The sequence below is a fragment of the Mytilus galloprovincialis genome, chromosome 13 (genome assembly GCF_965363235.1).
Source record: "Mytilus galloprovincialis chromosome 13, xbMytGall1.hap1.1, whole genome shotgun sequence".
NCBI classification, from domain to species: domain Eukaryota; kingdom Metazoa; phylum Mollusca; class Bivalvia; order Mytilida; family Mytilidae; genus Mytilus; species Mytilus galloprovincialis.
Window position 1 is genome coordinate 26,632,840 of NC_134850.1, and position 23,133 is coordinate 26,655,972.

The window sequence follows — 23,133 nt, forward strand, 5'->3', positions numbered from 1 at the left end:
AGCGAATGGACAAATAATGTCAACTCAATAGACTCACTGTCATTATGATTTACCACTTATGCGAGTAAATCTAAAAAACAACACGCTATGGAAGCGTAAGTAAATTAAGTATTATTTAGTACTTGGTCGAGTATTGACTTCGTCAGTGCAAAGCGCTTTTCTGGATTAACCATAATGCTCTAAAATGTTTGTTTAGAGCGTTTCTCATTCAGGTAAATCCAGAAAAGCGCTTTAAAAGCACGACATCAACAGCGTCTTATTTGCATCATGTCTACAATTTAAAGAACCTTATTCTACTATCAGGTCACACCATGAAGTATCAAACAAACAATTAAAAACAAAAATCGAATAGATGACAATATTCCAGAATTTCAGACTAGCTTATCACATTGAGTCAGTGAAAGTTCTTTTTATAGTAGTAATAAAGGTGATGAAAAATTGTTTGTACCATGTCAGGAACATGACAGTTGTTATCCATTCGTTTGATGTGTTTGAACTTTTGATTTGGCTATTTCATTAGGAACTTTCTGTTTTGTAATTTTCAGTATTTTTGTGATTTTACTTTTTTTTTGATAACATATTGAGTTAAGTATCAATTTGTTAGAAATTTTCCAAAGGAGTAGGTCAAGTAAGACCTCTTTTTGGCCCCAAACTATAGCAGTTTTACAAAATTGTTAAAATGTAAACTTTTAGTTATTTATTGGAAAGTAGAATGCTTCTGATACACAAATATGGGCTGTTTTTGTCAAAACAATGCACATATATCGGGTACTAGCATCATTTAGTCATGCTAAATTACAATTTTAGCATTGAGTTAAAATTTAGACGGTTTCCGTCTTAAATGAAAGTGGCCTCATTTGTGTTCATTCTTTATATTGAAATGCAAGTTGTATATGTAGATAATACATAACATATAAAGGTTGAGGATGAACACGGATGCGGCAACTTTCATTTTTGACAAAAACCATTTGAAAAGTGACATTTTTCGGGCATATTTGGTAGATTTTTCATATTTAAGCTTGAATCAGAGCGTTTTTAATGACCAAATCAGTTAAAATCTTTCATATAAACTAATTGAATGAACTGAAATAGACACCTAAGTGTTCAAAAAGTGTCCAAAATCTTTCGTTAGATGAATCCGAAATTTGAGGCCAAAATCGGCCCTTACCCTCCTTTAATGCGAAGACAACTAAAAAAACTTAAGATAAATAACCGGCTAAGTCCTGCTTTGTTGACTTTCAAACAGACTTTAAATTTGCAATTCTTTATTGAAGCTGGATACCAAAGTCACAGACTTGTTATATGGTCTAATTGAAATGAAACGTATTCTGCTATTCTGATGAAGGCAAACATGATTTACAAGATATGATATCACTTTAGTAAAATTAAAGTTTAAATTGCAATGTTCAATCAATTTCGCATATTACAACTTTGCCAGTTTCATAACATGTGACAAGGAACTGGTTGCTGTTTTTCTTGAAACGTATAACATATGGTCTTTTTATTCCTATACTATCGACAGGAATAATTCTGACTAGCTTACCGTCCTTATCTAGTTGGTGTAGATTACTTGCAACGTTCCCGCAAATATAAACATTTCCATCTCGGTCTATGTCTATACCTCTCGGATTTAAAAATTTATCGCTTTTGTAAGTAAAGACTTTCGCATTATTTACCATTTTAGAAACCGATTTCCCGTCTGTGCAGATGTAATCTTTTCTGCTGTTTGCGTGAATGTAATAAGTGTCCCCATTGGTTGACGTTTGTTCAATTTTTGCACCAGAGGAAGCATTTATCCAGGTTAAAGTAGTGTTGCATGCAAGAATAAATTCCCCATTGACATGGCGAAATCCATGAACTTCATTTAGCACGTCAATTTTACGGCACTGAATCATTTTCTGTATATCAACAACAAACAATGTTTTATTATTTGTTGACACAGCGGCCGTCGTGTCAGACAATTGAACTATGTCAAAAGGTTTGTCTGGTAAACTCAGATATGTGAGACAGCATCCGTTGTTGTTATATTTCAACACTTTAGATAACTTAAAGTGGGTAAAGATAAGTTCACTGTTCATAAAAATGCCACTCAGATAGACATTATTTCCAGTGAGGTCGATAACAAAATTCACATTAATATTTCCCGTGTGGAAATTTACTGTTTTCCTTAACAAAAAATTCGGACAACTTGCGTCAGTTTCAATGACTTTAACAACCCCTATAGCTGCGACTTGTTTTGAAAATTCGTCAACTATATCATTCACTTCTAAAAGCATTGAAAAATTCTTTATTTCACTTATACCTTTTGTAAGTAAATCACTGAAGTTATCCTTATTTTCGTTTATTTTATTAATTTGCAGTAAACACTGTAGTTCGGATCCATGCTGTAAACAGGTATCAAATATTGTTATCCAATTATCAACTGTACTTTTCATACTTTCAAGCTCTACAGACTTCTCAAAAAGTTTCAGACTGACTTCCTTCTTCGATTTGTTGATTTCTTCCTCAATTAGACCTTCAACTTTGATTAAATGCTTGACAATGTTATCCTTTATGGAACTGACTTTTGTAATCATAACTTGAGCCTCTCTTTCGAAATCGGTTGTGCGGTCTTTCCTATTTTGTATTAAATCGGATAGCTGTTTGCTTGTCTCTTTTAATTCTGTAGACAATGTCATTGCTTTTTCTGATTTTTTTATACCTTGAACGGCCGCTTCGATTGTTACGACATCTTCGCATTTCCTGTGCATTAAAGTAGCACATAATGTACATAAAGGTTTAGAATGATCAACGCAGTAAGCCTTCACTATCTCCCCTTGATGTTCTTCGCAATAAACCAATGACGAAATGCTTACCGTTTCCTTGTTAGATACAAGGTCATTCAGCAACATAATCGGGTGTTTTGCTGTCATCTTAAAAGATTTATGACATTTTTCACACGATTCACAAAATGCCTCTTCGCATACAATACACCAAGATAACGCATTTTTAGATTCATTGTTCGCTTTACAGGAGTCGCACATTTTTTTGCTTCTCCTAATTGCTTGTCTATCCATCATTGAAGCAACAAAATGATTACCTGGTAATTTGTCAGCCCAGGTCTCAGGGTTACCTGTTGATTCTCCCATCAAAACATTCTGTCGACAAATCGGACACTTAAAATTCGTAGTAGTTTTCTCCTTCCGCACGGTCGACAGAATGTAAGTGTTTATGCAAGTCTTGCAGAACGTATGGAGACAAGGTAAATATTTTGGTTCTCTAAAGGTCTCCAAACATATTGAACAGGTCAATAAATCATCTAAATTATCAGTTTTGTCCGGTGCAATCTCCATTTTGAATTACTGGGCTTTAAACTTCCTCGTGATATGTTATTGATTGATACGTAAACTATCTAAGTTATATTTAGATGTATGCTAGATAAACGAAGGTCAATACACTTAGATGTTATCATTTGAATACTTATATCTTCAACAAAACACGATTATAAATATAGTATATTTTAAAAGAAATCTTTTGAATTATATTCTTCATGGAAGACATTAAAGTGAATATCCTTAGGATCACAAATATCGGAACAAAATACCTATTTGATACTGCTTAGAATATTGAAACGATGTCACTAGACACATATCTTTCATTTATAACTAAACTAACAACATAAAACGAACTTTTTAATCCTTGAAATAGAAAGTCCCTTATAGAATGGCAAATCATAAGCTTAAACACGCCAAACGAATGATAAACAATTGTCAAATTTCTGATTCAATACATGCATTTCTTTATGTAGAAAAGGGTGAATTAAACTTGGTTTTATAGCAATTAAGCTCAATTTCATTTTTTTAACTCCCATCAAAACATACTGTTTTTTTTCTCAATCGATTTATGAATTTCGAATAGTGGTATACTACTGTTGCCTTTATACATAATATATAGATATAAGAAGATGTGGTGTGAGTGCCAATGAGACAACTCTCCATCCAAATAACAATTTTTTAAAAGTAAACCATTATAGGTCAATGTACGGCCGTCAACACGGAGCATTGGCTCACACCGAACAACAAGCTATAAAGGGCCCCAATATTACTAGTGTGAAACCATTCAAACGGGAAAACCAACGGTCTAATCAATATAAAATAAAAATAAAAAAACGAGAAACGAGGAACACGTATAAAGTACATAAACAAACGACAACTACTGTACATCAGATTCCTGACTTACAGGTGTAAACATTTGCAGCGGGATTAAACGTTTTAATGGATCCAAAACTTCTCCTTTTTTCTGAAACAATAGCATAACATCACAGCATAGAAAAACACACGATAAGATATCAATTGGCAGGCTTAACTCAATCAAAAAACGTACATTAATACGCTATGAACGAATAAATTTGATCTGCGATATGATATAGACCATTATTTGTTATACAATACACTTTTAAATGCACTTACTTATCTAAGATACGTTTCTTGAACTTAAATATTAAAATATTTTAAATTTCCATCCTCAAATCCATATTAAAGGGGCACTAGGAGATATATAAAAAATCAAAAATATGATTATTATTTTGTTGTTTATACATAAGTCCATTTATAGTGAAATAATTATTCGATTTAGCAGCCAGGCTGCTTCAATGTTGTTAAAATAGGCTAAGAAACATTGACTTGCAAGAGAATAATTCAACCTCTTTGAATCCGTTTCCATTTGAACTTCAATTTAACCCCTTAGTAAGTGGGATAACGACTGAATTGTTCGTGTGAAATTATTTAAAAGAAAATAATGGCAACATTGACAGTGAAAAAAAGTAAATCATTTGGTTGACTTATTCGATCCACCAAAAACAACACTCTTTCAAAGGTAAAAACGATTTGAACATATATTTTTAATCTATAATACGAAATTAAAACAACGTAGAAAAATCCAATTGCTAGGGTTCGCTTAATCTATAATCGATATTTAATAAGTTGGAGTCTAGACAAAAATACATAGGAAACGAAGCTACATAGTATCAGCCCATGTCATGTAAATTGTTTATTTCAGACGTTTGATAGTTTGGATAAATGTTTTACATTGTTATAAGGGTCATTATGAAAAAAACCTGTATATTTCGATAAGGAAAAATTTGGGAAAGTGAAATCATTGTTTTAAAAATTTAAATATGTCCTCCTATTCTATAATATGGTAGTAAACTAGCAACTTTTTTTTTCAGAAATATGCAATGGGAAAACTGAAGAGTTCCTTCAATTTAAATTTTTTTAGCTTATCCTGTGATAGAATCAGGTCAATGGTGTAACCAATATAAAAGCATGCATTTCATTTAGTTATCAAAAAATATTTTAAATACCAAACAACTGTTCTAAAATGTTGTAAAGGGAGTTCGCTTCTCAGTTTCAAAGTAATCAACTTTTCAAAACACTAGTTTATATTGATAGGGGATTAATAAAGGAAACCAAAGAGCAAAAAATATATATACATGTAGGTCACCGTGCTCGTTTTCGATATATATTAGACATTGAAATTATGGCGGGAAAATGTTCTCTCTTGACTTTTCATAGCTTTATAATTGACAAGTTGAAGACATCAAAAACTATTAAAAAGTAATTAAAATTTTAAAAGACTTTAACAGACAGCTTATCATTATACATATAAAAGAATTATAAAAAGAACAAGAGGCTGTCACAACGACAGCAAACCGGATTTATTAATATTTATTTGTGTCCTGGCAATATCACAAGAACCATTACTGATGAATGGTGAAAGTGAAAATCGTCAATATCAAATTTGGCCTCCATTTTGTCATCAGTATCAACATATTAAAATTTGAAATCTTAGATTGAATGGTTCATGAGTAAATGCAACAACGTGAATGGAAACACCATTTTACAATCTTTCAAGAACCATAACGCCTGAACGGTAAAAGTCAAAATCGTCATTATTGAACTTGACCTCTATTTTGTCATCAGTAACAACATATAAAAATTTCAAAAGCTTTGGTTGAATGGTTCATGATAAAATGCACGGACACGACTGGAAACACCATTTTTCAATCTTTCAAGAACCATAACTCCTGAACGGTAAAGGTCAAAATCGTCATTATTGAACTTGACTTCTATTTTGTCATCAGTTACAACATATTAAAATTTGGGAAGCTTTGGTAGAACAGTTCATGCGTAAATGCACGGACACGACTGAAAACTCCATTTTTCAATCTTTCAAGAACCATAACTCCTGAACGGTAAAAGTCAAAATCGCCATTAGTGAACTTGACCTTCATTTAGTTGTCAGTAACAACAGATTAAAATTTTAAAAGCTTTGGCCGAACGGTTCATGAGTTAATGCACGGACAACATTTGATTGCCGCCCGCCCGACCGCCCGACCGCCCGACTGCCCGACTGCCCGACCGCCCGGCCGCCCGGCCGCCCGCCGAGCATCCCTAAATCAATAACCGACATTTTTGTCACAAAAATCCGGTTAAAAATGGGGGTAACCGGGCAAAATTTGTTAATGCATTCAAATGGATAAAACCAGAGGATTCCGAAAATCTGACCAAATTCCAAAACATGACAAGCCAGCTTCCTTAAGGTCTAAATTACTACTTCATGAACTTATTGGCGTTAGTTTTATAGGTATGCATTCTATTTAAACATAAATTTCAAAATAAATTGATGTAAAAACTTGGCTGTCCTAATTGGGGTTGTTGTTAATCTTAAAACGTACACTTAAACTGAAGATTTGTAAAATGTGAAATACTGAATGCTTAGCTTATGCCTAATTGTTCGTATACGACATAAAAACACTTTCATTTGTTAATGAAAAATAAAGTTATTGCATTTTTATATAATAACACCACTGACCCTTCAGTAACTCCAATGACACGAAATTATCACTATTGACAATAAATTTCAAATTTTACTTTCATTGAGTACTGAACACAAATAAAAAAAACACTAAGCAACCGAAAAAGAAAAAAAATCCTTAGGCTTAAAAGTTCCCAAATTGTATAACATATAACTAAAAATGTCAATAGTACTAGTGTTACTAAATAATGTTATTTGTGTTACCAGTATATACAACAGTGTGTGACCATTCCCCTATTCTATATGTTGTCTCTTTTGCAGGTTTTTTCAATCAATATCTTTTCTTCAATCAAAGTTGTGGAAAGCTTTCGGAAAATGATTTATATAAGGGTACACCATTGACACTATATTCATTTACGATATAGTTTTTACTTACTCTAAAGATTTTTTCTCTAATTTTTAACACAGATTGTTAGTTTTTTTGGCATAAAATACTGACAGGTAGCATTGCTATGGAAGAAACTATTGCAAATGCTGAAATCTTGAGAAAGATAACTATAACCCAACCAATTTGCCTTTTGGTTACACCAGTGACTTAAAAAATGAGACTCTTCTTTTTGTGGAAATTTGTATTATAAAACCGACATGCACCTTCCCAATCATTAAAAAATGTTTGTATGTATCAAACTGCAATAAATAGTGATAAATCCTAATAACAACTTATATGATTAATAGTCCTATTTTAGGTCTGAAAAGTATTATAGAAAAAATAACAGTTGATTTTGGATATATCCCAGGTTTTCAGAAAATATAAAGGATGTTTTTTTTTACATTTCATACTGTTAACTGGATATAATGTTTCACAAATAATTCATATCTAACATATACAAGTGTTATTTTTTATACATTTTCATGTCAGTGACCTAAAATGATCAAATAACATATATGTGCATGTTTTTTGGATAATGACCCATAAACCAAATATGAGAATTTTAATCAAATCGATGAACATGAATTTGACAGCTATTGTCCCTTTAAACTATCAGGTAACTGATTTAAACTACCTGTGAGTAAATGCGAGTACTTTTACGTCATTTGTCCTTTGGTCTTTATTAATACTTTAATTTGTTTATTTGTCAATAAAACCACATTTCTCTTATTTTAATACACAAAGCTTTAATATTTACTAGGATAGAATTCCTGAATGGAATGAATAATTAAGCTCAACAAATCAAGAGAAATATAAGCTCAAAGTTCTTTCAACCTGTATACAGTTTGTACATAATAATCGCAAAAGTTTACGTCAGACCACTTCGACACGTGTAGCAAATAAACATATTGCAAAAACCTTTGAAATTTAACCATATAATGGACTAACCAACTAAAATCAAATGACCCTAAATCGAGGTAGATTTCCGGTAGATATTCCATATATGTCAAACACATTAACCATGTTAACGATAAAAACGAAAACTCCAATATAAACCCGTCTAATATAGCTTTAGCAAAAAAAAAAATTTAAAAAGGTAAGAAAACAATTTGATGAAATGTATATATCGAGATATACTAGATGAAGATAATGTGACGATAATAATCACATTGTTAGAGAAAACAACTCTTCTTCAAACAAGTGTTGATTTTGGCGAAAAAAGCGTAATCTGCATTGTTCGATATCATGTTTCAAAACATTATACAATAATAACCTTTTTATGAGGTCTACACAAGGATATATTGATCTAAAAGAAGCAAATTGACTGACAAGGAAGTCCGGGGTCGATACACTTTCTTGTGCATGTCGATATATCATATATCTCATTTCCAACCATTTTCGACCATTTAATTTTGTTAAAATTTTATAGATTATTTCTAATGTTTTTTTGTACATCTAATACAGTATTTGAAGATTCTTTTTTACTTCAAATAATCTGTCATAAATATACCTTTTTTAAAAATTATTAACAATATTATGAAATTCATTGCATGAGGTCACACAGTACATGTATACCGGTTTTTGTATATTCTAAACATAACTGTACAATATCATTTTTGCTATCAGCCGTTTTCTAACTACCATTGAAAATATAGCTTATCATGTGATGTTCCCTGAAAGAATCAAATTAGTTAGAAAATAAAAATTAATGAAATATCGCAAGACAGCGTTAAAAAAATAAAACGCTAGAATACGTCAATTTAGATCAAAATCATAATGATTTTAAGTTTAACTTAAAAGATCTACATAAAGACAGAAAACGGTATCATTATTCATAATTGAAAGGTTGTTTTTCAAAAAAATTGAAATACATTTCAAAAATCCGAAAACAAAAATGTATTTTTTTTTGGAATATTGATATTCCATTTCATGATTCGAGAAAGTTTGTCAAGAATTGTTTACTTCCCTTTTATTTGCCGTAAAATATTTATTACAACTCACAAATACAACTGAACTTGAAAACGTTATTCTACATAATCAAATAATTTTGACACGACAACTTTCCCTGTTCGATAGCATGTGACCAAAAACTAGTTGCTATCTTTCTTAAAACGTATAACCCACGGTTGTTTGATTCCGATTTTCCCGGTTGGAAAAATTCCAACCAGCCTGCCATCATTACTGAGTTGGTGTATATTTTCTGATTTATATCCGCAAATATACACATTCCCTTCACGATCGACATCTATATCTCTCGGGCTTTTAAGTTTACTATTTGTGTAAGTAAATGCTTTTATATTATTAGCCATTTTGGTCACGGTATTTTTGCCATCTGCAAAAATATAATGCTTTCGGTCTTCTGAATAAATAAAATAGGTGCTCCCGTTTGTTCTGGTCTGTTCGGTTTTCACACCAGTGGAAGTGTTTATCCAGGTTAAAGTATAACCACACGCAAGAATAAATTCTCCATTGACATGAGAGAACCCATGAACTGGATATGTGTTCTCAATAATACGACACAATGACATGTCATACGTGTTGATGATGAACATATTATTTAAGTTTGCTGATATGGCAACTATTGTGTCATTTATTTTATCTATATCGTAGGGACTGTTTGGTAGCTTTAGTTCAGCGAGACAGTCTCCGTTGTCACTATATTTTAATACTTTCAATAACTGACTGTGAGTAAAGATTAATTCTTCTTTCATAAAAAGACCACTCAGGTAGGCAAACTGGCCAGTAAGATCAATAACTTTGACTACATTTATATTCTTCGTGTGAAAATCAACATTCTTTACGGATGTTGAATTAGAACAGTTTGCCTTGATATCGACTAACTTTAAAACTCCCAAAACTGCAACCCTATCTGCAAATTCTTCCGCTATTGCAATAGTCTCTAGAATCATGGACACATTCTTCAGTCCGCTTATACTTTTTGTAGGTAAATCACTAAAGTTGTCCTTATTTTCTTTAATTCTATTTCGAGTGAACACTGTAGTTCAGATCCATGCTGTAAACAGATATCAAATATAGTAACCCAATTGCCAACAGTACTTTTCAGGCTCTCAAGCTCTGTTGACTTATCGGAAAGTTTTAGAACTACTTCCTTTTTTGATTTGTTTATTTCGCCCTTAATTTGTTCTTCAATTGTGTTTAAATGCTTAACAATGTTATCCTTTATGGTACTGACTCTCCTGAAAGCAGCATCAGCCTCCTTTTCGAAATCGACTGTATGTTCTTTCCTGTTTTGTATTAAATCAGACAGCTGTTTGCTCATTCCTGTTAGTTTTGCAGACAGTTCCTTTACTTTTTGGGATTCTTTTATACCTGAAGCTGCCACTTCGACTGTTGTGACATCTTTGCATTTCCTATGCGATAAAGTGGCACATAATGTACATATAGGTTCAGAATGATCGACACAGTACGCCTTTACCACTTCCCCTGGATGCTCTTCGCAATATATTAAGCATGAAGTGTTTACCAATTCTTTGTTATTTATGATATCCTTCATTAATATGGTCGGGTGTCTTGCTGTCATTCTAAACGATTTGTGACACTTTTCACAAGATTCACAAAACGCCTCTTCGCAAAATATACACCAAGAGAACACTTTTTTTGATTCATTGTTTATTTTACAAGAGTCGCATATTTTTCCCTTCTTCTTATTGCTTGTCTATCCATCATAGAGGCAACAAAATGAATACCAAGTAATTTGTCAGCCCAGATCTGAGGATTTTCTGCAGACTCTCCCATCAAAACATTCTGTCTACAAATCGGACACTTAAAGGTCGTTTGAGATTTTTCCTTCTTTACGGTCGAAAGAATATAAGTATTAATGCATGTCTTGCAGAACGTATGAAGACAAGGTAAATATTTAGGTTCTGTAAATGTCTCCAAACAGATGGTACACGTCAATAAATCGTACAAATTACTTGTTTTTGTCTGCTGCAATCGCCATTTTGAATACAAGTAGTTAAACTTTAACTTCCTTCTCAGTATTCTCGATTACCTTAACTTTAAAATGAATATAGAATCAGGTTTAATTTACCTGTCCGACAAGGTATTGATATAAAGTGCAACGTATAATTAAATATGAATACTATAAAAATCACATCCGCTACCCCCATTACAATAGGTACAGTAAACACGAAGCAGTGCAGTATATAAATGTAAATATCTAACAATCTGGCATTCTGTAGGTAATATATTATGATTCGGGATTAGCATTTTTGGTAAAACCGTTGCGAACAAATATACAAATACATTTATCTCCTAATTTGATGTTTGCAAATTTGCAAATACCATCTCCAGTTAACTTTTCAATTGATGCTACCAAGCGGTAAAATACCATATTGCTTTAAAAACGTGTCAAATTGTACTGTTACAGTATTGTTTTTTTCACAGGATGGTTTTATCAGAACTTTACCTAGTAAAAAAGGAAAACATTATCATATTTGATTACTGTTGCGTAACAATGGATATAAGTTTAATTTTAAGTAAGACGTGTAGATCTATACAATGAACATGTCATGATCATTGATCGTAAATTTCTTCTTCCATTTTTTTATGTGTAGGTATGAAAATGAAGAAACAGTCTTCAATCTTAAATGTTGTCAATAGCTCGATCATTAATATTCATATTCATAATTCTATCAATGGTCTCGAAATTTGTGTATTTTACATTTTGTAAGTTTTACTCTTTTTCCTTCAGGAAACACCACAAATCAGCCACTTATGAAATACCAACGACTCGTAATAAATCAGCCACTTATGAAATACCAACGACTCGTAATAGACAAAGTATTGATACAAGCATGCAATAATGGTAATTGTTTTCATTAAACAACCACGACGTATCAAAAGGTATAAACACAAAATGGGTCTTGCGAAGCAAACGTCATGTCAAATAACAAATGAACAAGCATTTAAGTTGATAAGGACTAATTTTAAACCAAGAACAAAGTGTCACTTTTCCGTAAAGAAATTAAGTAAGAAAGAACAGACAATATCAAGAGAAAAGTGTATTGATGGTGATGCTATACGTACAAGAAACAAAATGATAATTCACATAGGGTGTACTAATTTTCATACATGTACATGGTAAGATATTCAAGATACATAAATAGGTTGTGTACATAGAGACCCCTTCAAGATTTTTTAATCTTAAATATCTGACTTATATATTAAGTCTGGCATTATCAAATGCACTAACATCGTAGTTCTTTCGTCATACACGTACTTGCCATTCCATTTGGTTGTAATTAAACGCATAGGAATTTATTAATACAGATACAAATACCTAATGACAAATTCAACCGTGGAATTGGTACAATGCAAAATTTAATTGGCATTGGTTGGTCAATGAAATAAACAAAAAAAAGCAACAACTTCATTACAAAAAAGCAACAACATTATTAAATTTGTGAACTTTCCATTTCTATGTGCAATATTCAAGCAGCGTATACGGAGTATATATCTCCCAATTGATACGATATTCCCAGGCTTGGATTTCCTATCATAATTTCCTTGATATAGGGTTGCTGCTCACAAGGAAGCTATTAAACCAAGAGTTCCAAATGGTGAAGTTGAAATCTTCCCTTCGTAAATTTTACGAACGTTATCCCGAGTTGATTGACCGTTATGCAATATTGTGAAAGTACTTTTATTCGTGGGGTACCAATTTTCGTGGTGTTTCAAAGATAATATCGGATATGTTCCTTACGTCGTAACTACAATCCCCTTCCCTTTTTATGAATGTGACCTACCAAATTAGACTATATACCGGGTGTGTAATAACATGAGCAATACGACGGGTGCCGCATGTGGAGCAGGATCTGCTTACCCTACTGGAGCATCTGAGATCACTCCAGTTTTGGGTGGGGTTCGTGTTGCTTAGTCTTTAATTTTCTATGGTGTGTCTTGTGTACTTTTATTTGGACAACGTGTTCCGTCAAAACATTTGAAAAGTCGATACGTTTATCTTTTGGTCATTCGTCGAGCTCTCCTAGTGACTCTAATTTATATAATGCAACCAAATTAAAAGAGGGGCGAATGATACCATTTTTAGCCATGGCGTAAGCAGTTTTCGATCTATGAAATGGACTGTCCCTCTGGTATCTTTCGCCCCTCTTTTGATTTGGTTGCATTATATAAATTAGAGTCACTAGGAGAACTCAACTCAACGAATGAATTATAATAAAGACCCCAAGTGAAAAGAGGGGTAGGACAGAATTAAACCTTAGAAATTCGGGGCATATAAATGCTGAAAATATGCCACACAGCCCTATGTATTGACCTTTGAATTAAATAGAAGTGCATGCCAAATGAAACTATCAGTTATAAGATCTAAAGATTTACGAAATGTCATAGTAACATTGTGCCAGTGTTAGCCGGAAAGGGCGTTCCTATGAGAAATTGCATTGTCTATTTTTACAGAAGTGCAACAAATTATTTATTGGAATAGGTAAACACTCAGATAAAACTACAAGTTAGCTTCATTATATTACAAATCATCCCTTAAAAAGGGGTCTACTCATACATCAATTATGAAACTTTACGATTAAAGTTGACAACTATTTCAATACCTACCGAGTCTGAATGCTTATTTATTAAGTACATCTCGATATTAGACTAGTACTAATTCGCCAAACGTCTTTGAAATGGAAATGACTATTCATAAACTGTAACCCATAACAATTTTCGGGATTACAATTCGGATGAATACCTCAAACCCTAAAATGTGTAAGCCAAAGATACTTAAGGTCGTGAAAAGTGAAGAGTTATACATTAAAAAGGAACATAAACATAACAGTCAAATCAATCGAGAGGCAATTTTACCTCAAGGAGTTTCTTTAAAGATTTCAAATTTGATAAACACAAAAATTGAGAGAGGGATGTTATAATGCTTGTCTGGACTAAAGCACTTACTACTTAGCTGATGATACCCTTGTGGTCAAGCAGTCCAATAGTGGTAATGTCGACCCTCGACCCAGGGCTATAAAAAAACTTCATAAATTACACGTGTCTTAATGTTTGTTGGGATTAACCTGCGTGAGAAACGCTGAAACCAGAACATTTTAATGCCATGTGTGTATAATTTCCTGATTACGTGAAGGGCTGCATGACTTAAATGGACTTAGAAATAATAAGATACCATTACAGCCGTCTGATCAGTAAATTTATCAACTGTGTCGTATTTCCATAATTTCCTCTACTAATTGAAATTATCAAATCGAGTAAAAATCGGGAAAATTAGCCGAAATACTCGTTGTTTCGTAGTTAGGTCTGTTGTGGACAAACATTCACTGATGAGATGGTTTAGTTCTTTATTCTGTTTTAATTGTTTTAAATTTGATATTCATATAAAAAGATAAAAAGTCAAAAAGCATAATCTTCAATAGACTATTTGTGGAGCATATAGCAATATTTGCAAAGTTATCATAAAAGTAGTCATAAATATGTATAAGTTCAAAGTAATTTCCTCACAAATGTTTGATTAATTATTGTAATTGTTTAATTCAGTAAGCTCCAGTCTTTTATTGGTTAAGGGCATCTACCACAAGCCTTTGGACACACTGCAGCAATGTTGACACCAGTTCTACAGTCGTTCATTGTCTGTTTGGCACAAGTGGTGTGCTCTGGTATGGCACATGTAACTACAAAGCAAAACGAATTTAATTCAACAGTATTAAATATAACTTATTTATTCAGAATTGATATTCAGCTACAAATATTTGTAATCGATAGTTTAATGACAGTTTGTATAGAAATTCAGTGTTTCTCTTGTTCCGTTGTTTTCCTCTTATAGTTGTTGTGTTTCCCTTGGTTTTGGTTTGTGACCCGGGTTTGTTTTCCCTTAATTGATTTATGACTCTTGATCAGCGGTATACTTATGTTGCCTTAATTTAAGAGTCTATGATAGATCTACCATCCGCAATAACTAATTAAAATGACAAAACTATGACATATATAATTATAGACCTTACAAAAGGCACGACGTACAGGCAAAACGGAAATAGACAATACAGTATCAATGAGTGATCACTGTAAATAATGATAAAGTTAAGATACTTAAGATATTGTATCGTCCCTTCCTACACTTTACATCTAAACATGACAGCATTGATGCAAAACAGTTTTGAAAGAATTAAATATGATTATGCTTTGAATATACACTGCATGGCCATTTTGAAGTTTTGCAGGCGATTGTAATGAATGTGTAGGCAAAGGTAATATCTTTGGATAGCTTGCTTTCTAGCTGAACCGCAAAGTCATTATTAGGTAAGGTATACTACCCTCCTTTCGAAGTAGTCTAGTCCTACAGACATATGGATTGGTTATCTGTTGGACTATTCTACTCAAAGGAGAATAGTTTCCATAAATTTATAATGACTTCATGGTTCAGCTATCAAACAAGCTAACCAAATATAATGTCTTTACCTACACGTGCATTGCAATCTGCTGTAAATTAAGAAAAACAAATGATACCATAATCTAAATGAGTTATGGCGCAACAGGTACATGTACTCCTGGCAGTATGTCATATTGCACTTGTACTCTCGTGCAATGTTTCCATTTAAAATATTGGTTCAATAACCATAAAGTATGGAACATCCAAACGAGACAAGAGTCTACTAAAGATTGAGACAGAAAACATGATACCACCAAGCAATTTAGAAAGGCCAAATGATAAAAACTAATATAGAATAATGAACCGCTTTGAATAACACCATTCAAAATAGATATGAGAAAATGTGATATGAGTGCCAATAATACACCTCTCGATTCAACTCACAATTTGCAAAAGTTAACCAGCATAATTATGGCAAAGTCTATAGTTCGGTTCGGTTCGGTGTGTATTCCTTTTGGGTGTAATGCCTGTTCAGATTCTTTCCCTAAAAAGTTCTTGTTATTGCAGTTTAACTTCGATTTTATGTAACAACAAGTACAAAATAGTATTTTTACGGGGATTCTTAAAATCTATTCTTGAAAAACTTACCTTGTTCACATGATTTTCCACTATAATATGGCAAACATTTGCATGTGCATGTTTTAACATCAAGAACACCAAAATTTTCACATATGGTATTTCCACAATCTGTAAATAAATGAAATAAGGACATTTCACCTATTTATTTCTGTAGTAAATGATTATTCAGATACAGACAATAAAGATCAGACCCGACAACGGCAATCTATGAAAAATAATACAGAATTGTTAATGGAAGTGAATGTATAAAACGAGGTCATGATCAAGATGTGTAGAATACAGTGGGATTTTCTCAATCCTCGCTGTGGTGAAGACCTATTGGAAGCCATGATCTGTTTTTGCACTTTGGTCGGGTTATCGTATCTTTGGCACATTTCCTGTTTCCCCTTCTCAAATTTATTGTAAAAGTAGGAACTAACAAAATAACATTGATAAAACATTATATGTCGAACTAACATGGTATTTTTTAGTTGATGTTCAATCCCTTTACACAGCGGGGCAACTCGGGAAAGGTCAGCTGTTTCAGGATAATCTTATTTAACATACAAATTTATTAAAAAATTGAACTCAACACGTTATAATTGTATGCGTCCGAAGCGCTTTTCGGGCTTTTCCTTCATCCAGAACGCTCAAAGCCGAATATTTGGAAGCCACGGTGGTAAAAAGTTGCAAATTGTTTACTAAAAGCCCCAAAAAATAGCAAAATCAATCGAGGGTCAACTTGGTCAAAATTCTGTTCTTTGCCTGAAGGAGATGAAACTTTAGTTTCTAATACTTATGAGCAAACTAAGTTTTTTTTATAAATTCGTAGACCAGTCCAGAGAATATCAGTAGAATTAAAATACCCATATTGTCTAATTTTACAATTTCGTAGTTTTTTTTTATTTACCCTTTGAATGTTTTTTATTGAATTATTTTTGCATTTTTCATAACAACTTTTAACAAATGGGTACATGAAATGATTCCACAATGTTCAATAATCTACGAGCATTGAAAGACGAATAGTTGATGGACATATAATAGAGAAAACTTCGGGGTTCCTGTTTCTTAGCTATAACACGAAAATCTTCAACGAAAACATATATATCTTACCACAAAGTCCATTGTCACAGTGATCAGGGCATTCCCCACACTTAGCACCAGCCGTATAAGGTCTTTGGATATCTTCCTGGTATTGACTAAACGGGAACATATAACATTTGTTTTACTTTTCTGAATATGAGGTGTTTAACAAATTTTCTGTATGGTGATTTAATGTGTTTGCTTTATTGTTTAGTTTTCTCTTTCAATCAGTTTTAAATTGTAGGAGTAGCAGTTATAGTGTAAGAAGGCATTATTTTTGTTTCACCACCAAATGTGTGAAATCGGTACTTTCTGTTACAAAGGCCAACAATTTGCCTCAGTATCAAACATTTTGAGTTATTGCGCATCATTTAATTTAATTATATTTGATCGTCTTCTTATTCAGTATCAGTCTTTCTCTATGTGGTATCTGACTGTCAATTCCACTTTAAATCAAGTCTGCTTATGGTGTTGAGTCTCAATACTTAATTTCCCCGGCGCGATATAGCCTTTTTTTTGCTGATGCGATGTTAACAAATCATCAATTCATCAATCTTTTTTCAGAATGAAGGGAATGAGAATGAAAAAAAAATGTTTTTTCAAATGAGAGATTTCCCTCGGCATTTGTTGCGTTAATTGACATCACAAAAATGATAAAAACAAATTGGTACAACTACAGGACCTACATGGACGAAAAATACCAGAGGGAGAGTCAAACTCATAAATCGAAAAAAAAATGACAACGCCATGGCTAAAAATGAAAAAAGACAAACAAACAAACAATAGTACACACGACACAACATAGAAAACTAAAGAATAAGCAACACGAACCCCACCAAAAACAAGGAGTGATTTCAGTATTAAATATTAAATATTCAGTTTGTTACATATATACCAATAATATATCTAGTGACAGCGTATGACTATCAGCTGATACCTGGAAGGTTGTACCGAGAACCAGGATATATACCAAACAGCCCTTTCCTTAAACAACTTACCCATAAGCATAATTGCACACCATTGATGTTTTATCTGCACGTCCTACACACTCAGCATACCCACATCCCACTTTTGTAATGTGCCAACTGGCCAACTAAATAAAAATCAAAGTGCTGGTAAACACTCATCTGTAAATATTGTTTCAATTTAACAGTGGGAAGTAAAATTAATCATTGCATTGGTTGTAGTTGATTTATGATCAATGCACTATATTGTGTGTATCAAAAAAGGTAGTGATAGGCCTTAGAACAAGTCAGTCCCATAAGGTTATGATTGCATTTCATGCAATCTTTACCTAAAACGGTTAAATAAATGAGAATTTTGAGACAAATAATATATAATATTTAGAGAGGTGTACATAATAAAATGCCTTTAAGAATTAGCCAAAATCACAAAATTTAGGTACTCAACATAGACATTTTACTCAAGAATAAATATGCCGCTATTGAATAAGATCACACACATCAGGCACCAGAAAACTTGTATAGCCTCTACATGTCATCTTTTTTCGAATAACTTCTCCTACGTTTGACACGCTTATAATTTGTTACACGACCAATTTTGTTAAAAAAATATTTTAATATCATAACTTTTTAATTGTAAAACGTATACAAACCTGTGTAAAATGTCCAATGTCAGTCCACCGAAGAGTCTTTGTTCCAAAGCCATATGCAAAGTTAACTTTTTCGTCATAAAATTGTTTCACACATTCTTCCCATGATTTACTTCCAATGCACATGTTCTGTCCGACATATATACCAGGCATAGCTGGAAAGGATGATAATATTGTGTTTGGTTAGATAACTAGTTATACCAGGCATTATGGCTAAAAAGAAAGAAGAGAATATTGAATTCTATAGATATAAGAAGATGTGGTATGAGTGACAATGAGACAACTCTCCGTCCAAGTTAGAATATGTAAAAAGTAAATCATTATATTTCAAAGTAGGGCATTAAATACGGAGCCTGGATCACACCGAACAGCCAGCTATGAAGAGTCATAAAATGATAAGTGTAAAACAATTTAAACAGGAATATATACCAACGGTCTAATCTACATAAAAACACAGAAACGAAAAACACTAATGAACCGCAGCAACAAACGACAACCACTGAACTTCAGGTTCCTCGCTAGCACAGGTGCAACAAATGCAGCCGGTTTAAACGTTTAGATGGTGCCAAATATTCACCCTTATCTGAAACATTAGTGTAACATCACAACATAGAAAGACGCACTATAAATATCAATTGGAATGGCTTAACTCAATCAAAAGACGTAGTAACACAAATAAACATACATCGAACGAATAAGTTTGATATTTTTTATGTTATGTTACAGCAGAGTAGTTTCAGGTTATCTGTTGACATTCAATGATATATTGGTGTGAATAAATTAGGATTATTTTTTCCATTTGAAACGTCCCGTTTTTAAAATCAAACCACATGGACTAGAAGCTTGAATTGAGTAACCAATTAAAAAATCCTAGAGGGAATTAAGCGCTTTCGTATGAATATCTCGTTCTTTTGCGCGTGTCTTTTTAAAATTGACACAACCTGCAATCATTTAAGAATTCAATGAGAGAACTATCAACATTAAATATAATACCTTATCAAAATTGGGAAGGCAAATCCGTACTGTTCTAATGATATAACCTTTATTTTGATTCTTTGGTATTCGATAACAGAAACAAAATAAAAAACGATGCAATACTAATATTTAATTTATACTATTGTAGCTTCAACTGTTATCTGCTCTTTGGTCGGGTTGGTGTCTCTTTGACACATTCCCCATTTTCATTCTCAATTTTATGCAGAAAAAGAAACGTTAAACTGGTTTTTAAACCAGATTTATCTATCATTTTTACTCATTTGTAAACATATCGGAAATGACGTAACGTCGATCGACTATGTCGAAAATGATCAATATTATTTATTTGTCATATTACGGGCATACTTACATGATGGTCGTCTAATAACAAGCTCGTCATGTGCAAACTGGCACTGTTCAGCATGATGTTGTGCAGTATTTGCTAGTTCATCGTCCCAGTACTGTAAAAACATTCATTGAAATAGTGCACGTAGGATGTTTATTACATAAATAATCAAATACAATTTTTGAAATACCGCAATGAGCAGTTTTCTGTTCTGACGGAACCTGAAGTAAGATGTAAAAATTAAAACAACGTGAATTTATAAAACGCTGTTGTCATAAACGTTGTATTCGTATTATCAATACATAGTGTAATACGTGAAGCTGATATTCGTGCAATATCAGTAAAGGTAAAAGTGGTGATAAACTACAGTTACTTATATGTTTATTCATGAACATAAAAACAACAACCAATCTAAAACCGAACGACAAAATTTGAAACAGATTAATTACAATGCGGCAATTCTTCTATAGTTGCTATCTAGTTATTGTTTCTTTCGTAACTTTTCAAATCCGGAATTTGATCATATGGAAATAATCAAACGCAAATAGAAGCTGTTCAGAGCTTTAGAGATCAGCAAGAATTTAACTATCACGCTATAAATTGCTCCTTATACAAAATGAGTTCGGAATGATTTTAACAGAATCAATTGAAGAACTGTTCTTCCAAATTCCTCAAGCTTAAAACAAATCTAACGATATATTTTTGACTTTGTACGTGACCATTCGTAATTACATACTGAGTAATTCTTCTGACAAGCATTTTTTTTAATTTCACAACGCTTATAAGCGATTCAAGATAGATATGATTTGTTCACATTAGGTATAACAATTCTGGACCCTCCATCAAATAAATATATAATCCAATTTGGTGACATAGGTCAAATCGTTTTTCTTCGGATTCAAAATATCGTAGTTAAAAAATCGTGTATACATAGTTTAATTTAGTCCAATAAAAAGTATCTCTTTTTTTTTCTTAAATTTATTTATTACATACCACTTTCAACATATTGGTAGCATTGTGTCCAATCATACGCCTGTATTTGTTGTGAATGTCAACGATTGGTTGTTTCTCAGCTTGTGAGATACCTGCATTGGCTACTTGGTATTGCTAAACAGTAAGAACAATTGATACTATGTGTCAAACTATTAATAGAACGAGAAGAAACACATTTGAAAAACCCTCCAATTCAACAGAATGTGTATTTTGTTCCAACCTCAAAAGCGAATTAAATTTGAAAATCAAAATTCAACAAATATTTCGGAACTTTTATTTTTCAAAATGTATTCTAGTCATTTGATTACGAGTTAAGTTAGAAAAATGTCACAAATAAAATTCGAATTATTGTATGAATAGGTATGTTTTTAAGTTAACAATTAAAATATCAAAAACGTACTTAATTTTTAAATTTCTTAGATGTTCACCCATTTTATGCATTTCAACAATTTTCTTATTTAGTCTCTTTTGTATTTTCGTGTAATTCGTCTGTCATATCTGAAGATCACATCTGTTTTGATTGGTCGTCGTTATATATTTTGAGATGTTAAAATCCATGCACGATTTATGTACATGTATGCTTGCCGATTTGCAATTTTTGAAATTTTGGGTCCTCAATGCGGTCCAACTTTGTACTTGTTTGGCTTTATAACTATTTTCATCGGATCGTCACTGCTGTGTCTTATGTAGACGAACCGCGCGTCTGGCGTATTAAATTATAAGACTGGTAACTTTGATAACTATTAAGATATTATACATCCTTATTACAACTACTCTACAATGTTGTCAAAAAAATTTGGTTAGTTTGCAACAGCGACATACTATAATACTTCTGTGGAATCCTTAAAATCCTATAGGAATATAGAGAATCCTGATCGTGGTTTTGTGTCGATTTTATAAATTTGATGCAAATTGTTTTGTGTTGCAAATGTAACATATATATCATGAATATTCAATAAAACCGAATATTCTTAGTATGCTTGTATGATACTAAAAGTTTGAATTAATTTTTTTTTTAAATTACATTAGATTAGATATGTGGCAATATTATTACCTGTACACCTTGAGCATGTCCACCTGAAAATGAAAATATTAAAAGTTAACGTATTTAAAAAAAAATATTTCATGAAATTACTTTTTACAGTATAATGTATTTCAATTATTTCTGTTTTGTGGAATAAACTAAATGGATAAATAAAGAGTAATACCCTTGATGAAGTAATTAATAAAAAAAAAAACGAGTCAATTTTAAAGATTGTTGATTTTCCTGTCAAATGCTTATGGTGATGACCAAACCCTTGTCATCAATTATTTTCTGAGACACGTAGTCGTTATTCTGAATTCAAAACGTCAATCTTCACTTTGAAAACAAAATGGAAGAGAAAAACACAGATTCAGATACCTGCTTTTGTTGCAACTGGTAATTCCGTAACCCAGTCCTTGTGTAGTAAAGGATCACTGACACTGGCGGACGAAACAAGGGAGATAACTGCGAAGGCAACAGCAATCTTGAACATCATAGTCGATCTTCTGCTGAGAATAAATATAATAAATCCTAGTGATCTCTCTATATATAATATCAGTATGGCACAGCCCAAAAGACATGTTTACATTGGTTGCATAGTGGGTGTACGCAAACATCGTACCATTTTAAGTAAACTTTATCAAGCTTTATTTATTTTTTCTATAGAATTGATACAATAAATTGATTTTGTGTTTGTTTGAAGGTTGCCATTGACCGTCAAAGTCATTTCTTTATCACTATTTAACTTTGCTTTTTTCGTTTTGTTAATCTTTTGGTAATTTTTAATTTTTCAATGTCATCTTATCTGAAAGTTTAACTTAATTCTAAATTGTATGCCAATATGTGCCCTACTCCTGTCATTCGGTTACATTTATCAAACTTTCAGTGGTTTTAAAAAGTCTTT

General features: G+C 32.4%; 3 protein-coding genes across 3 annotated transcripts; all 3 read right to left on the reverse strand.

Moving 5' to 3' along the window:
* Positions 1 to 1,248: 1,248 nt before the first annotated feature.
* Positions 1,249 to 3,333, reverse strand: LOC143057066 (uncharacterized). The gene has a single exon (XM_076230297.1). The coding sequence runs from the start codon at positions 3,330 to 3,332 to the stop codon at positions 1,407 to 1,409; it is 1,926 nt and encodes a 641-aa protein (XP_076086412.1). The 5' UTR covers position 3,333; the 3' UTR covers positions 1,249 to 1,406.
* A 6,076-nt stretch (positions 3,334 to 9,409) lies between these two features.
* Positions 9,410 to 12,479, reverse strand: LOC143057451 (E3 ubiquitin-protein ligase TRIM45-like). The gene is made up of 3 exons (XM_076230759.1): positions 12,468 to 12,479; positions 10,859 to 11,173; positions 9,410 to 10,817 (listed from the first exon to the last, which is right to left on the reverse strand). The coding sequence occupies exons 1-3, from the start codon at positions 12,477 to 12,479 to the stop codon at positions 10,155 to 10,157; spliced, it is 990 nt and encodes a 329-aa protein (XP_076086874.1). The 3' UTR covers positions 9,410 to 10,154.
* A 2,129-nt stretch (positions 12,480 to 14,608) lies between these two features.
* Positions 14,609 to 22,746, reverse strand: LOC143055998 (cysteine-rich venom protein TEL1-like). The gene is made up of 9 exons (XM_076229067.1): positions 22,608 to 22,746; positions 22,260 to 22,282; positions 21,206 to 21,319; positions 20,237 to 20,327; positions 18,895 to 19,046; positions 18,278 to 18,372; positions 17,310 to 17,395; positions 16,227 to 16,325; positions 14,609 to 14,883 (listed from the first exon to the last, which is right to left on the reverse strand). Exons 1-9 carry the CDS (start codon positions 22,723 to 22,725, stop codon positions 14,771 to 14,773), a joined length of 891 nt encoding a protein of 296 aa, XP_076085182.1. The 5' UTR covers positions 22,726 to 22,746; the 3' UTR covers positions 14,609 to 14,770.
* Positions 22,747 to 23,133: the final 387 nt, after the last annotated feature.